This window comes from Micrasema longulum, unplaced genomic scaffold, assembly GCF_059751315.1.
Source record: "Micrasema longulum isolate JH-2025_06_02 unplaced genomic scaffold, ASM5975131v1 h1tg002244l, whole genome shotgun sequence".
NCBI classification, from domain to species: Eukaryota; Metazoa; Arthropoda; class Insecta; order Trichoptera; family Brachycentridae; genus Micrasema; species Micrasema longulum.
In genome coordinates, this window is record NW_028279403.1 from 43,696 (window position 1) to 62,216 (window position 18,521).

At 32.3% G+C, this 18,521-nt stretch overlaps 1 protein-coding gene across 1 annotated transcript in view; it reads right to left on the reverse strand.

Annotated features, from left to right (window-relative positions):
• Positions 1 to 2,279: 2,279 nt before the first annotated feature.
• LOC148272669 (GAS2-like protein pickled eggs) overlaps positions 2,280 to 18,521 on the reverse strand; it is a 186,927-nt gene continuing 170,685 nt past the window's right edge. The window contains exon 3 of the mRNA XM_088239743.1: positions 2,280 to 3,013. Coding sequence (XP_088095869.1) covers positions 3,005 to 3,013 — 9 coding nt within the window. The 3' untranslated portion in view covers positions 2,280 to 3,004. The remainder of the gene's footprint in view (positions 3,014 to 18,521) is intronic.

Below are 18,521 nucleotides of genomic sequence, written 5' to 3' on the forward strand. Positions count from 1 at the left end.
CGAATATTTACTAATGTAAAGTTACGTAATCCTGATGACAATGTTCATCTGCAAGGTTTTTATACGCTTTCATGACACAAGCAGGCATTTTGGTTTCGATTCTGAACGACACGCCTGACTGGCGGTCAAATAACGACTGAATACTCGTTGTGCGTGACTAAGCGTTTGTGCATGAGTTTGTCACAATTATTGTGAGCTCAGGGCATGTCTATGTGTATTAATATATCAATAACAACAATTGTTTGAGTATTGGAAAAGGTTTAGTGAGCCTCGTGGTGTAATGGTCAGCGCGTTTGCCTACCATGCAAGAGGTCTCGGGTTCGATGCCCGACATGGTTGATATAAAATATTTATTTAAAATGGTGTTTTCACACCAGAATATTTCATAGTCCCTGGACTGGTACCTGGAGCGTAAGACTGATCGTCTTACCTTCATGTATCAAATAATCATCAAGATACGCTGCGATTGGTGTACCAATACGGTGCTCTATGCACCATTAGATGCGGAAAGGGAATGATGATGATGATGATGAAGGGTTAACCCTAATTGAAAAAAAATACTTGATTTTTATATTCCCTTTTTTAAATATCTCCATTTTAATTATAAAAACTCATAATTTGATAAAATCCATGATTGCGATAGTTTGGACGTACTAATATTATAGTCAAATTAATAATCATTTCGATTTCAGGTATTTTTGGAGTCAAGCTGTGTCATTTATTTCGAAGATGTTCATTATAATGATATTGGGACACGTTTTACGGTGAAAGTTATTCAACTGGTCCAATAAGTGGCTTTAACATGTCTCCAAGTCGAAATGACCAGCTCAGACATCTTCAAGTAAAGTCATCGTCTGTATACTCCTCAACATGAAGACAACAACTGTCCAAGACAGTGACGGGCCGGAGGTAACATCTGGACCTTGATTACAAGGGGACGGTAAGTTTTACTGATGTTTGTCGATAAAGTTAACTGAAGTTGATTATTTCAATATTGCATTTTTTTCATATTTTATCGGAATATTTACAATATAATATGTGCGTATTTTTTGTGTCCGGGCGGATAAAAAATACAGTCCTAAGTGTGAAACAGATCCATAACCCTGGATGAGCGTTTCAACTCGTTTTCAATTCCGTTGGCGACAGGGTGAACGTGAAATATTGGACAATGTTTGAGTATGTTCAAATGCTTGCAGACTGGCTGGATTTCCTCCCTAGGGAGGTATTCATATTTAAATTTATTTAAACAGAGAGGTAAAACATTTTTGAGAAGGAAATATGGAAGTCTACAGGGCATTTACGGGGCTTATGATATAGGGCTCTTTTACTTCACAGAAGTCAACAGATGGAATAGTTGAGGAAATGTGGATGTTGAAACATGGGCAAAATGGTGAATGTTACACTGTTATGAAAAGTGGACGCTTAAACCAGCCAATGCAGGTCATAAGCCCTGTAAATGCCTAGACTTTCATATTCCTTTCTCTAAAATGTTTTCCCTCTCTGTTGAAATAAATTTAAATGTGAAATATTGGTTTTAGGGGGTTACTGCAATGTTTTGATATTTCTGGACGGACAGCTGGAGCGTAAGAACGATCGCTTTACCTTCCACGAAAAAAAATTATCCAGATACGCTTTCATAGTAGTGTCAATGTAGTACCTAATGCACTACTGGGTGCGGATTACGAAATAACTACGATAAAAATACTGTTTGATGTGGAAATGCTTAATTTATTTATTTATCTTGTCATACACAGAAAATTATACATCAATATAAAGTTGCTTCGACTATCTAACTAACAATGATATACATATTAAACTAAAGATAGCAAAATATAAGATTACTAATGAGGAGAACAACAGAATATCAAAACTCATTGTACAGGGATTGAAGCTGTACAATGAATTACCTGAAGAAATAAAAGAAAAGTAAAGCATTGAATATTTTTAATTAATTCAAAAGAATAAGTTCTTGAGAAATTAACATAAAAAATTGTTGTTATTAAAATTTTTAAATAAGTTCTAAAGATGTTATGAACTAACTTAATAAAGCATAAATAAAATAAATAAATAACCCCGTTTTAAGACAGTAAAAAATATTGGATGTCAACATAGGTTGTGTCCCGCGTCCTAGCAAGGGTCATAGCGACTCTGGCAAGATTTTAATTTCGCACCCCCCAACACTAAAAGAAGGCTGTGAGTATGAAAAGTGCGCTCCCTTGAGGATTGCGCCCCTGCGAGCCGCCCGCCTGGCGCACCCTTAGCTACGACGCTAGTGTCTGTTTTTTTTTTAAATTTAAAAATGATCATCAAAAGTTTTAAAAAAATAGTAAAGTACTCGTACGTCATTCAAAAAAAAATTTGCTCTAGGTACAACAATTGTGTTTACTTTTTTGCGTTACATATTGTATTAAAGCCTTCAAAATGAAATGTCAAGTAGACGAATGTGAGCATATTCGACATCCTCTTCTGTTCGCGTTCAATCGATCGTATAAAGCTGCCAAAGCTCTTCGTGATATTGCGCAGTGTACATTAACGATGGTATGAATTATAGACTAATTTTTTATTCTATCCATAAGTTGCGTCAGTTTTTTTTTTCAAATAAAGAGAACAAGAAGGTCCGACAAAAATATACAACAAATTATTAAATAATGTTTTTTATTATGTAGTTTTTGTTCTATGTAGGAGTGTTGTCTCTGAGCTAAAGAAGTTCTAACCGTTTGTAAATAATTGTAAATATATGATAAATAGTTTATTTTACTTTGCGTTTTTAAAATGATATTCTTACTTGTTATGTACGTTTCCGTGGATTTCACTTATAAAATAAAATAAAATATTACTAATAATTTGTCAACGAATCTGATGCACATAATGTAAGAGTGGTATTGTATTTTATTTTATCTTGTCTGCCTACCCCACTTGAAAAACTTCATGTTAAATAATAACAAAATATAAAAACTTACCCATATAGTTTTAGTCACACTTTGCTCAAATAAATCAATGTCAGTTAGCTTACCTGAAACAATAAAAAACAAAAATATTATTATTTGGCACATTTTATTCGTTACAAACATAAAATTCTTCGCAAGAAACAAAATACTGTCGAAATAAAAAAAATAATAACAACGCCATCATTTCTCTATCAGCACCCAAAGGTGTACGGGGCTCTCTATTGGTACTCCAATTGCGACGAACCTTGACATGAAGGAAAGAGGACGCTTTACAATCATTAATTATTGATGAAGCATTATTTATTTACTGAGATATAGGTGAATAGGAACATACAAAAGATTTTAATGCAAAACAAGAAAATACACATCAGTACCTAAATACGAAAATGTGGCTTGTTGGTAGAGATTTATGTACATAAGTAAAATTATATAATTCGACAGAGTAAAACAGTACATTTATAATTTGACAGGGTAAAACACTCTATTTGATTAAAATGTTACTAAGCTGCGGTATAAACTTTGTTAATCTTCGATTTTTGTATAAAATTCTAAGATTCAATATATCCATGTATTTACAATTTTCTCAAACTGAACGGTTTGGGTAGGTAGGAAGAAATTGCCTTAAGGCAATATGCCCACCCTTATATGTATATTTATTGTATATGTATATAAAGTGTCAAATAAAATATAGACGAAAAGGATTGAGAATAATAAAAAACCTGTATTGGGACCAGAGTGCTATTATTAAACTGGAAAATGGGAATACTTCACAAGGTACTCCCACTCAGCGAGGGGTCCTACAGGGTTGTGTTCTCTCGCCTACTTTGTTTAACCTGTACTCTGACTTGGTCTTCAGAGAAGCGCTGATTGGTACAAATCTCAGTGTGAAGATAAACGTTGTAGCCATCAATAATGTTAGTTATGCAGATAATACCGTTCAAATTGCAGACAATATACAAGACCTTCAAGAACTGCTTGATAAGATTAACTCCATTGGAGAACGTTTTGATTTTAATATTATTAATAAACTTATGGTTTTTAGCCGAGAGAGTCATCTAAATGTAAATATCCAACTTAAAGGTGTCAATATTGATAGAGTGAAACAGTTCGGGTACTTAAGCAATATCATCACTGAAATCTAGACCCCGACATTGAGATAAAATGCAAAATAGAAGCAGCCCAAACAGGATTTAACCAAATTAAAAATCTTCTTTATGACGATAATATAAACTTTAAGCTGAGACAATAAATGGTCGAATGTTATATATGATCTGTCTTACTTTAAGGTGTAGAGGCGTGGACTCTTAAAGTTAATATTATAAACCGCCTTGAAGCATTTGAAATGTGGATCCACCGTAGAATGTTAAGAATATCTTGGACTGATATGATAACCAACAATAAAGTATTACGTAGAGCCAATACTAATAGAGAACTATTCACCACTGTTAAGCTCCGTAAGATTTCATATTTTGGCCATGTGATAAGAGGTGATAAATATGCCATACTTTGGCTTGTCATGAAGGGGAAGATCGAGGGACGTAGAGGGGTCGGAAGAACACAGCTTTCCTGGCCTCGAAACATCCGAGCATGGACCAGGATTAGAACTGCGGAGGAGCTGTTTCGCACTGCTCAGGATAGGGAAGCTTTCTCTCAAGTGATCGTCAACATCGGGGGGACCCAAAATGACACGTAAAGAAAAAGAAGATGTTTAAATAAATCCTACATTTAAAATACATATATTTATCGAGTATTTGATGGATTCGGTCATGCTTGATTTTTTTCGGTCTTCTTCGTTTTCTAAATCCATCATCATTCGCATCGTAAATCTCTTTTGTCGTTTTTTTGGGAAGGTCGACATGAATATTTGTTCATCGTCTTGCACTGCGAGATTTCTCTGTACCTGAGCTGGCACCTGAAGCGTAAAACTGACCAGCGTACCTTTCGTAAAATAAAAATGATCCATATACGCTTCGATTTGGCTGCATTTACTCTTATAAGGATTTGATGATGACATTCAAAGGCAAATAAAAATGAAATTGTGCAATTATTCATTATTGCAAAATATTTTTATTTTGATAAGACTTAAGTTCAAAAATTTCATTAATTAAGTTTGGAATAATAATGATGTTTCAAAACAATACACTCTTTTACAAATTAATGTGGACAAAGCATTTTTTTCGTACTGGTTTGAATTTACTTCAGATTTTGTTATGAAAACAGTATTAGAAGCTGTCACTGGCACTCTAAACTGAAATCGAGCACATGGTCGTATCATTGGTAAACTTATTTACAAATTTTAGAGCATTTCGATATTTAAGTATTACATCTGAGATTTTCGATTGTTTTTTTAATGTTTAGTGACAGTTTTGATGTGTATGAGTAATGGGTATCTCAATAGAAGTTTGTTCTGACGTTATTACGCTGTCTAAACATACTGACATGACTCAAAGGCAGATAACAGAACAGTGTGGCGTTTCAACAAGGGAAGTGAATAAGCTGATCAAACTCTTTAGATAAAATGGCTCAATTTTACCTCACGGAGACAGAAAATGTGGCCAAAAAAGAAAAATTACAAAGATTGAAGATATTCTTTCGATTTGAAACAGTAAAATAAATCCCATGAAGACCAGCGACGACTTATAAAAAGAGCTAGCTGTTGCTGGAACAATTTTACATGCCGCAAAAGTGCAGCGTCGTCTGCTTGTTTGAAATGCTCGGAAACTTGTAAAGGAATAAAACTTTTGACTGCTGTGATGAAGAAAAAAAGGATAGTTTGGGCACAAAAATACAAATGATGGACACAAGATGACTTGAAAAGGGTGTTATTTTCAGATGAAAGCCATTTCTTTACCAGTTTGTTCGCCAGTCCGATAGTGAACCATTTAGACACGCTCACTTTCTACAGTCAGTCAAACACCACGTGAAACAAATGTTTTGGAGCTACCCTCCTTTTTTGGTCCAGGATTACATAACTTAAAACAAGGATGATAGATAGTGATAAATTTGTAAGTATTTTGCAAAATCGAATGGTCCCTGAACTTAAAAAATAAATTTGTAAAACCTAATTCTTCAACCAAATCTAGCACCTTGCCAGTTGTCCAAGATTGTGTAAAAGATCTTCACTGACAATGGTGCGACCATTTTGATTGATCTGGCAATTCACCAGACCTCAATTCAATCTAGAATTTGTCTATCCGAAAGAGGAGACTTAGAAATATGGAAAGCACAACCAAAATGAAGTTGCTCGAATCGGTGGTTGAAGTGTACCGAGACGCAAAAACCTATAATTACTGCAAATCATCAGTTGAATCTATGCCAAAAAGTATTACAATGGTGCTGCAACCAGTGGATATATTAAATATTAATTCTTAAAATTTTGTACCTGATTACTTTTTTATATGAATTAAACACATTTTTTAATAAAAAAAATCTTGTCCACATTAATTCGCACAAAGGAGTACGCATTTTTTATACTTTTAAGTTGTTTGTATTCTTTTTTTATACAGAATAATGTTCCCACACTGGGGTGTCCCGTGCCGAGGGAAACATTTTACAAAATGTGACACATGCCTAAGATTAGATATTTAACAAATTTAACATAAAAAAACAATAAAAAAACGTAATAAATCAAATTAACCTAATTATCATTAACATAATAAAACAATAAAAAACTAAAATAATCATAAAAAACATAACCAATTTATATAAACCAATAGAACAAATTTTATAAACAGTACACACATTTTACCTATTTGGTTTGTGATAGTTATACACAATAATAATAATAATAATTCAAGATAATGATAACAAAATACATATATTATGTATATTTATTATAAATTATTATAAAAGTATTATGCACCTAGCGCGCGGTTGGTGGCTGACAGATCGTAAATCTGCTTACCTGTTCGAAATTCGAATCGTTAAAAAGGCCCTCCGATGTTGCCAGGTGTCGCGATTTGAATCCACCCGCGCACTTTTCGCGCGCATACTCGTTCCCGCCAAGTACCTATCTCAGTTGAAATAAAGCTAAATGTCGCACATTAATCCAAGTGGACATTTTTTTTACATAGGTTTTTTTTTAAATAAATTACATTTTTACGCAATGTGCTAAAAAAGAGGCAAGAAAGAGAATAAAAACAGAGTTAAACAAAAAATAATCTAAACGTGTTAACTAAATAAGAAAAAATACAAACATATATTATCGTACTTGTAAATTAAATATATGTACATTGTTATTATAAGAGCACGCATAAGAATATGTTTATGAGTGCCCTATTTCAAGATTTAAAAATAAATAAATAAAATAAATATACATATAAGCAAAATCGAGAAAGGAGTTTTACGTTGGTTTGGATGTATGGAACGAATGGACAGCGAAAGAAAGGATTAAAATATTTACGATCCCAGTGTTGATGGATGCAGAAATTGATGAAGACCGAAAAGGAGATGGCATTACTAAATCCAACACAAATTTGAAGATAGACATGTCAAAAGTCGGAATAATCTGCGTTCGAACATGAGAAGATGCATGAATGTAAAGGAAACGAGGTATGTATGCTAAGACATAGTGATATGGCGTTCTATCCTCTCTGCCTGCAGGGAAAAGAGCGTGGTTGTTTGTTTGTTACTTAGAAATTGTTTAAATAAATGTTTACCTACTAATACGCTTTTTTTTTTAAAACGTATTAATTTTACACATTTTAATCTCACTTTTATAGAGCATTTACGTAAAAATCTACAAATGAAAAAAGTAATGTAGAAAAACGCCATTTCAAACATAGGCAAATAGTTAATGTATCGCTGTTCGCAAAGGGATCACACATACCAGCCAGTACCAGGTCACAAGTTTTGTAAATACCATATTTCTTTCTCAAAGGAGTTTTCTTTCTCCGTTAAAAAGTACAGCCGTACAAACCGGTTGCAGTTGTTTTAATTTGTATATTTTTAGTCTAGAATTTTTAAAATGTCTTTTAAATTTTAAATTTTCTTATGTAAAAACATTTAGATTTATTATTTGAAATTCGGCCTTGATTCTACCTGATACAGGTGCCAATAAATAATTAAGTGTTTATTATATAACGGAAGGAATTTATTTAATAGCATCGTAAAAAACGATACCACATAAAATATTTATCGATAATCAAATACATATTTCCTGAATAAATTATTTTTATTGCAATTTTTAATGCTTATATATTTTAATTCTAAAATAGGCAAGTATTTGTTTTTTATTACGTGAAGTTTTCATTTGCGAATCATCCCACATTGTAATTAACGATATAATTGTACTCATGCTATGGATATGGTTAATGTTGCAACATTAATTAATTCATGAAAGAAAAGAACGACAAAAATTTGAAGAAACATCTTGAAAATATTTTCGTTCTGACACGATATTTTATGGTATTTATAAATTTTAATAAATTTACTATATTTGAAAACAGTAATTGGATTACTAGCGTCATTTCTTCGTCATGGAACCAACCAACCAGTGTTTGGCGAGGGTCGGACAAATATTATACCAGGAAACTTAGAAATGTTGGAGCATTGATGGAAGAAGTGCATGCAAGTCCAGTGGGACTACATACAAAAAATAAGCAAAAAATACTTTTTCTAATCCACTTAAAAATAGGTCAGAGGTGAAGTATAAAGTATAAAAATCAACCCCTTGTATTAAAGGTTTTGAAGGTTGCAGTAATAAAAACTAACCAATTGAATACAATTCATTTTAGTCAATAGTAAGGAGCCAAAATTTTGCCCCTGCGACACACCTAGCTACACATTTCCAACGACCGAATCATTGCAATATTTAGAAGTTGAGTTTAATTTATTGTAGAAGGCGCAGAAGCTCACTAGAGAGAGTACTCTTCCGTAGGTGTAAACAACTGTAACATTTGGTAGTGCGAAGTGTGCACAAACAGTGGGAGGAAGTGGTCACTGCGGATGGATAACTCAATCCTATCGATACACCCATAACTCAACAGGTTCAATACCCATAAACGTAAACACACTGTTGGAACACACATAAGCAAAGATTGAATACTTTGTAAAAGATCCATAAATAAGATTCCGATTTCGGCACGCCATGTGCCATTTGAACGAAGTCAAACCCTCGCCTTCTGTGGACCCATAATGCGATACTGGACTTAATAAATTAATGTTGAATTTCAGACTTCGGACCACCCAAACAATCATTATTTTAAGTATTTTTTTCTCTTGCGTTCTATTTTATTTGTCTGTTGCGATGACGAATTTATGTTATCATCGATATTATTAAAGTTTAATTGCTTTGATAACAATATGTTGATAAATACCTTGTGTTTTATTATCCGTTCGTTAAAACATTATCCAGCAATTTTTTGCAAATGACTTTCTGTCCAATTGAAGAATTACTGATAAATACCGATTTTCCGCCAGCCTTTTTTACAATAATTGTAATGTAAATATTTTTTAACTGATTAAACAATCGACAATTGAACATGAATTATCGTTTAAAAAACATTTTCTTATCTTTATAAAAGATAAATAAACCAATACCAAAGTACCTTCATACAGTATATAGCAATACTACAAACCTAGGAGTGTTATGCATAGTTCACACGAGGAAAGGACACATATTGTCTTGTCCCAGCTTAGGTTCTACAGAAATTTGGAGAACAGGCCAATGGACTTAAGACATTAGAGATAGACGGGCAGGCTATTTCCGCAGGACAATGGCTTGCTTCCACCACCCCGTTCGTCGTCAAATATCCAGTTTTGCATCAATTTGCGTTTGAACTACGGTAGAATTGTTAAATATGAGCAACTGTTCTAGATCTTATGCTTACATTTCATGGTGTAGAAACTTTTTTTGTGATGCGTTATCTTTGTGTGTTTGAAGTAAACAATTCATATCAAAAATTAATTTTATACCTAGAATCCTGAATTTCTTAAACAATTGAGAAATGACTGACAACAACAAATCTAAAATATGTAAAGCTAGTATATAAAATCGAATTGTATTTATTGTATTAAATCAGTTAATTATTAGTTTTAGCCACATCACATTGAGCTTACAAAGGGTTAGGGTTCTCAAATATTAAAGAAACATAATTTTCTTATCCACGTCCTTTTGTCCAACTGCCGCCATGCCGCTCTAGCGGTTCTAACCTGGAAACTCGAAAACATGGAACAAAGTGATGAAGACCAACCTACGGAAACCTGATTAAAATGCTCAACTCATCTCCCTGAATTGGAACGGCCGCATAATATATGCGAGTCAGGTGGCACAAAGAACACACGTAATTATTTATTTTCCTTGCGTTCAATTTCACAGAGATAAATTATAATTTATGCAGAAAGCGAAGCAGACATTACTAGCAGACTTTCATCTAGTTGCTCCTATCGATTCTGGGCAATTTATGTGCATACCTTACTAAGGAAACGGACTTCTGTGCATACAAATTGAAATACCTAATATAGCAGATATTTCAGAGTAATAAATTTGATATTTACATGAATAATTGTATTTACCTGTGAACATATCCCATTTCTTCGTATGAAACTTGCTTCCGTATAATATTACCAATGAGATTTTATACACGTACCTACGAGGAGAAAATCTCTAGAAGTATTTGCGCTCACACATCATCATCACTCTCTTTCTGCACCTCATGGTGCATAGAGCATTGCATTGGTATACCAACCGCGGGGTAAAATGATTATTTTTGTTACATGTAGGTTAGATGATCCCTCTTACGCCTCGGGGGGCAGTCCAGGGACTATGAAATATTCCGGTGTAAAAAGACATTTTAAATTTAAAAAATCATTTCAATCATATCAGGAATTGGACCAGAGACCTCCTGCATAGTAGGCAGATACGCCAACAATTAGACCACGAAGCGGATAATAAACAAAACCTTTTCGTTTTTATAATATTCGAATTTATTTTTTACAACGTCATAAACATTTACTATCGTTTTGTTTAAAATTAATAAAATGTCTACCAATTTTTATTGCGTAAAAATGGCAACAGAGTCTGCGACCGTTACAATCCATTTATGCTATAAAAAATGGCGAGAAATACTTTTATATAAAGATATTATATAAAAGTGTGAGAAATGTCTTCAATCACTCAACTTCTTATTCGTATGGGGCTCACAAAACAACAAATCAATTTGAGATCATAATAAAAATGTAAATAAACAAAAATAAAGCAGCTGAATCCTTAATTAATCTTAAGTAAATTTGCATCCGCGTGGAAAAATAAAAATGAGAGGACTGAATACGTGACAGCAATTCTTAAGGCGAGTATTCAAATCACGATTCATAATTGCGAAATAATCACTTTATTCAAAAGATGGGATGAAATAAATAAAGTCGAATTGAAAATATCAAAACAGCTTTGTATGTATTGTACAAACAACGAAATTCGGAAGACACGACTCATAACTTATCTTTCTCCGACGATGAGTCGACATTTTTGATTCAATCATCCCTTGGGACTTCGATGCAGTCGGAGGCATCTTTGTTTTGTTAGTTTAACATATTTTCATAGACTCTGACATTAGATAGCACATATTTAACAAAGGAAAGCTTTGCAGAATAGAGGTCGCATGGCTTAGAAAATGATACGAGGTCTTGTGCGAGATTCAACCCGAATATTACTGCCGTTTTGGATGAAATATGTGGTTAAATTCAGAAAAATTCAAACACGTCCAATTTTACAACAAATATTTTTAACAGATCTGCGCGCGCATGAAAAATGTGCGCGCACATCTCACGCCTGAGTTGCTGTTAACTATAAAATTTTGATGTTGACGCATTTTACATGTCGTTGCGTATGTCACATTATTTGTACTATTTTTTTTTTGTTCCACGTTTGCTTTTCTTTTATGAAAATGCTGATTTTCATTAAGATTCCACTATCCGTGTTATTTTGCAAATCTGAAGCTCAATCACAAATAACTATCGACGTGCTAATAAGCGGCGTGATTACAATTTCTCACCATGGTTGTTCATCGCATTCGCGATCACAATGGAACATCCGTGAATACCTAATATTAAATGTCAAAATATTTGCGTTTCGCGATGTATACTCCTGCTGCGAAATCATATATTTCAATTTCACCGGTGTAAATATGGAAAATATTACAAAACTGCTATTTATTTATTTATTATTATTATTAGCGATTCATTGCATTTAGCCGGCGGTTAGCAAGCCAAATGTCAAGAAAAGCAGTCGTCATAGTAATCGTAATTCAATTTTCACTTTTTGTATTAGATACTCCTAACTATTTAGCAAATGCAATAGATTGTATTATTTTTTGTAGTAAACGCTGATTTTTCACCAGTGAACTGTATTTATTTACGAGGAAAACAAAAAACAAGCCGACACGAGCGTTGACTTAAAGATTCCACACGCGTTGACTTATGACTGCGATAAGTTAAGGATATTCATTATTGTTCATTGTGATCGCTCAAATGCTTAGCATGTTTTTAGGCACGTCGATAGTTATTTGTGATTGAACTACTGATGTTGTCTGATCGCTGAATAATATATGATCAGTTGTAGTCGCGTCGTTACAAGATGGCTCGTTTTGTTAACTGCGAAACTGCATGCTAAAAAAAATTCATACTGCGTACATAAATAAAAAATACGTAGATGATATTTACAACTCATTTAAAGTGTGTTTGTTTTGTTGCCGAATGGAGGTTTTATTATTTTTTTAAAGGGGGGAAATTAAATTGATAATAAAAAGATATAATTGGTGGAAAGGGAATGATATGATGGCTAACTATGCTAATTAAAAACAATAATGTCAATTTAATGTTGTATTCACGTACAAATATTGTAATTTCTCACTTGAAACACCAATGCTGAGGAATATATTTTACAAGTCTAGTTTAGTTTGATTTATTAATTTTTACACAAATAATTTTAGAGTTGACTTTTTACATGCAATAAATATTTTATTTTACAAATGTACTCAACAATGCTTTGAGTACGTCCAAATCTCTAAACATTGTTGATTTAACTAACTGGTATAAAATTTAAAAAAACATTTTCAGGCGTTGCTTAGTAGGTGAAATAATTTAGCTAGATGATTCTAAAAAAAGTCAACAGATGGAAGAGTCAAGGAAATATATACCTATGTTTGAACATAGGCAGAATGGTGAATGTTACAGTGTGTAAAGTGGCCACTAAAACCAGCCAATGACAGGTCATAAGCCTTGTAAATGCCAAGACATCCGTATTCCCTTATCATTTTTTTCCTCTCTATTGCAACAATTTTAGGTTACAGATCTTTTTATGGGCGGTGAAAAGGAATTTGTCTCGGTGTACCAGCTGAAGATGGTGACGCAAGCCGGGGGATTGGGACAGCAAGAAAGACAAGGGATAAGGCACCCCCTCCGCGTAACAAGGATCACAGCCCATTTTTAAAAAATCAGCGAAGAAGAAATGAAGTTGTGAAGCTGTTATCTTATTTCCACTAAAACTCGGTAATAATGTCTCCAGAGCTTTCTAAAGTGTCATTTTTTCCTGAGGACGCCAACGATAAGTGTACTTTTTATTACGAATATTTTGACGGAGGAATAAACTACTGATTTTAAATTTAAATATGTTGTTACAAATTACAAACTAAATGTGGGTAGCTTAGATTATAGGGTGACCGTGGCTTCGAGGTTAATTGTATTCCTATCCATTAATATATTTTTTACTTCCTGCTTGTATTAAGAGTATTATGATATGTTTCGAACATCTTTTGGCAGATTAATAAATGTTTAGTTTATTTTATTTCGAAAGCGCAGTAGTATAAATAACGAGTACGCAAAATGCACGTCGTCTGGGCTTTATACAATTGAAAAATAATTACAAAGTTACATTTATTTATCAGTTAAATTTTAGTGCCGAAATACGGCGTTTATTGGCAAACTTATGTAGTACTAACACTTGAAATACATAAACATAATGCTATAATGATCATTATCCATCAATATTTTTAGCAGGGATGCTGGACTACAACAGCCTCAAATCTCAACGCCAATTTTTATTTGGGAAACATTTCTGTAAGTTGATTTTAGGATGTATATACAATCCAAATATTCCGAAAAAGATCAGAGTTTGTATGTTACCAATAATTATACTAGAACAAGATCTCATGCACTGTTTTACGTAGCCAGAAATCGAACGAATGCATGTCACAATTCAAGCATTAACAGGGGATTTCGCATGCTGAATAAAACTTTTGCACATAATATGGACCAATTTTTTAGTATTTATATAGAGTTTAGCAGCTATCCGCTGTCTATTAATTAATTTCTAATGCAGACTACAATTCTCAAATAAATAAATTTAATTTAATTAAGCTTGAATGCTTGAGATTACTGTTTATTATGTGCAATATATATGCTTTTTTAAAATACATTTTTTATAATTATTTTTTATGTTTCTAATCCTATATTTGTGGTGATATACTCACGTGTCTGTATCATATAATTGCTCGTCCCATCTTAACACAGGACTTTTAGTCACGTGGAGTTTTCATTGTCTCAAATAATGTACAATAAACTTATGTATGTAAATAAATAAATAAATAAGTACTAATAGTATAAAAATTATCTCTATGTCCCGGCGGATGAATAATTCATATCTGTCTGTGATAAAGAACTAGAACCCTGGACGAGTGTTTTCGACCCGGTGATTGCTCTCAGGAAAAAAACCTGAATAAGGTAATCGCGTGGAGATAAGTCCGCCTCGTTGTGAAGTAGTTTACTTGTTCGCCTACCATTGTTGAGGATTCGATTTCTGGCAAGGTGGACGTGAAATATTGATTTTAAATGTTGTTTTTTTTTAATTCTTTTAATTACTGTATGTACTACACGAAATATTTTTATTACAGAATTAGTTTAAGAGTCGTCATCACTAGGGAAACCGTTTCTAAAGAGAACTGTACAATTTAAAAAAAATAATTTTACATATTTCACATGACATTTATGTTTTTTTAAATTTATCTATTCTATGTAATTTAGCTTGTATTTATATCCAGTTTGTTGTCGATTTTATTTAAACTGCAATATTTCATTATTCTTTCACTGGCACCTGAAGCGTAGGACTAATCACCTTACTTTTATGTAACATGTGATCGAAATACGCTGTATTTGATTTAATGTGGTGTTCTTTGCACCACTGGGTGCGAAAAGGGTAATAATTAAACAATGTAAAATGGTAATCAAATATTCCTAGAAACTTTGCTAGGCACATAAATACATGTTTTGAAGCTACTAATATTTAATATTAAAAGTAAGGAAATTAAAAACAAAAATATAAAATAAGCAACTTAACAAGAATACGTTAGATGTTATCATTTGAATAACATCTTCAAACGAAAAAATTTTTAGTGAATTAAGAACATTTTACCGTGTTTTTACAGCTGTTGATTTTTTAAACTTAATTTGAATACTGTTTTCTTAGCTCCCATGTTCTAGAGATGATTGATGACTATCAACAGTCCGATAAAGTTTTGAATAACACTATTGTTCCGTGAGAGATGAAACAAAATATTTGCAGAACTAATTGAATAGAAAAGTGGCACAATAATAATGTTACTGGACACTAGAACCTATAATACATCGTAAAGCATTGATAATTTAAAATGAAACATTTAAAAAGCTTAAAATACTCTCAGTATTTTTGATAACAAACAGTTCAGTTTTTACGCAAATTTAAAATAAAAAAAATATTTGAACAAATATTATAAAGATAATACATGTTTCGTGAATTTTGTCTATTTATTTTGTTTAATATTTACTGTGACGAACTGATGTACGTTTTTAATTCAGGCAGCCCGCGAATCACGGCTTGGACCAATCTAGAATACATAAGTAAATATATATACTTCTCAAAACAGGCTTTACAATATTGTCGATTTAATATTTTATAAACATAATGTATGGAAATAGTTTATCTATTAAAATATAAAAAAATACGCTGGGAATCGAAAGGTAAATCGACTAACGTCATATTAAATAATAACTTAATTATTTTATTATGGTAATTATTTTTAAAGATAAAAATGTCAATTGTTTCTAGGCATTATTCGTATCATGATGGAATTGAGAAATACATATAAAAAGTAAATGGCTCACATTCATGACATTTGTTTTAATTTATTCATTAGGTTTTATTATAACATTATATCGCATGTCATGGGGTATATTGATAATCATAATCTTATTTTTTTCAGCAACAATATTAATAATCTAAGGCTACCACGCATTATATAGCTTGAACAAAAATCGTTAGGACAGTAACTCTTAAAAATAATCTGACTTATTTCTCGTGCTGACCTTAACCTAAACAATTTTGGTTTTTTTTAAAAACGTTTTTTAAATTTTTCATTTGAAGCGTAAAACTGATCATCTTACCTTCATGGAACAAAATTTGTTGAGAAACGCTGTGGATTTAGAACCAATGCAGTGCCTTATGCATCATAAGGTATGGAAAGGCAATGATGATTATGATCATCATTATCCTTACACACGCCCAGTGGTGAATAGGGCACTGCATTGATACATCAATTTATTTCAGTGTATCTCGATAACTTGAAGATTCAGGCGGAGAAAAACTTATAAAAATCCGGCGCTCCCCAAACACTAGATTCGGAGATCGTGCTTTTGCCGTTGCCGGCCCCTCTGCCTGGAACCAATTGCCTTCAAACTTACGAATCATTGACAGTCCCAGTCAGTTCAGATCTCAACTAAAATCTCACATCTTTAGTTGATCATACCCTCAATTTTAAATCAGAAAACATAATATGTCACTTTAGCTAAGTTAGAATCACTGGCGGCTCCTGACCGAAAAAATTGGCAGTGCATTTTTTTTACATGTTGTCAACTTGTATATTATTAAGTTCAATAATATTATAATAATATGATAGGTCTGACGTGATAAACGAGCAGAAGTATGACAGCCCGCGCATCGGAACTAGAAACGCTAAATGCGCCCAACATAATACGCACGTTATAGTTAGCTAAATTTGTACTAATATCATGTCATTACGCATGTTCAAAGTGACATTTCAAACGAACTTCAAATCTGCGCATGCGTCGGCAATGCCCGGAATATGTATATTATCTTCTCCCTCTAACGCACAATTCATCGGTATGAAGCATTGTCTGTCTCGCTCAAATGACGATTTTAGGAGATATAATATAAGTCTTACAAATTCAGGGTAAAAGATTGTGCAAAACAGAATATGCACTGGGACGATTGCGCATGCGTAGACAAGATGAGAAAATCGTCCGCTAGAGTTGATTTCGCTAGATCTTTTGGCGCAAGTATTGAATATTATGATGTTTACGTGTATACATTTGAATAAATCCGTAGCACGTGACAACAAAATAAATTGTTTTCAATTAAATTAATTTAACAATAGAATAACTATGTAAAGCGCCCTTGAAGTATTTTATTACGAAAATGGCGCTATATAAGTTATCCACAATGATAATAATAATATTGCAACGAATCCCTGTTTCTTTCTACCTACTAATAACATATTTTTACCATCAATAAAATTACTAATTTATTTACACAAATTTTTACTTGTCAGTGCACTGCACTTATGCTTATTTAAATAACAACAAAAATGTGAAACTAATCGTTATACGTATTATTTAATTGGCTTAGTAATATTTCTCGGTCATTATTTAATCACTTGAATAAACAAATATTATTAATTGATATAATTATAATTTATCAAGGTTTTTCATATTGCACTACGGAAAATGCATTTTTATAGTGTATATTCGACCCTCAAAGTAAGTGAAAAAATTCGCGTAACACAGGATATAATGTTTACTTACTGAATATTTTCAAAGACATTGTAATTTTAAATGCAACTGATTTACATACATATACATATTTGAAGGTTTAATTGCAATGTAAATAATTAACTATATCAAAGAAAAATGCAAAATTCTCAATGTTAAATAAAACAACAGAAAAATGCCTTTTGAATAATATTATTACTATTTTTTTAATGCTTTATTATGTATACATAGACATAGCATTTTAAGAACAAATGTAAATTTTTGATAAATTCACAAATAATATCAAAATTTATCGAGAACATATTTTTCAAATTGATTTTATTTTAATGTCATGAGTCTTATTTCCTACTAAATATTTTCATCGGTTTAATTTATTTATTTTTTCACGAACTCATTCAGTCAATTTAAAGTAAGATTTTTTGAAGAGAACTTAAAATAATGATGATCTCGAGACAAGATATGGGTCACGTTACGGGCCCTGGGCCCCGATTACAATGAGAGGTTAACATTTATCTACAAAATAAAATTAAATTTTCTGTATGAAAAGCAGAATATGAATACATTTTTTTTTCTTCTGAACATGTTTAACTATAGGTTACTGATGAAGATACATTGAATATTCGTGTAAATATGATAATTTTCGTACACAATTATCGATTTTTCTTTATAGACAGTCGAAGATAACTCTGTTAACTCCCCATTGTAATAGAGACCCTGGACTTACAACGAGAAATTAACAATAAAATTGTTCCCAATATA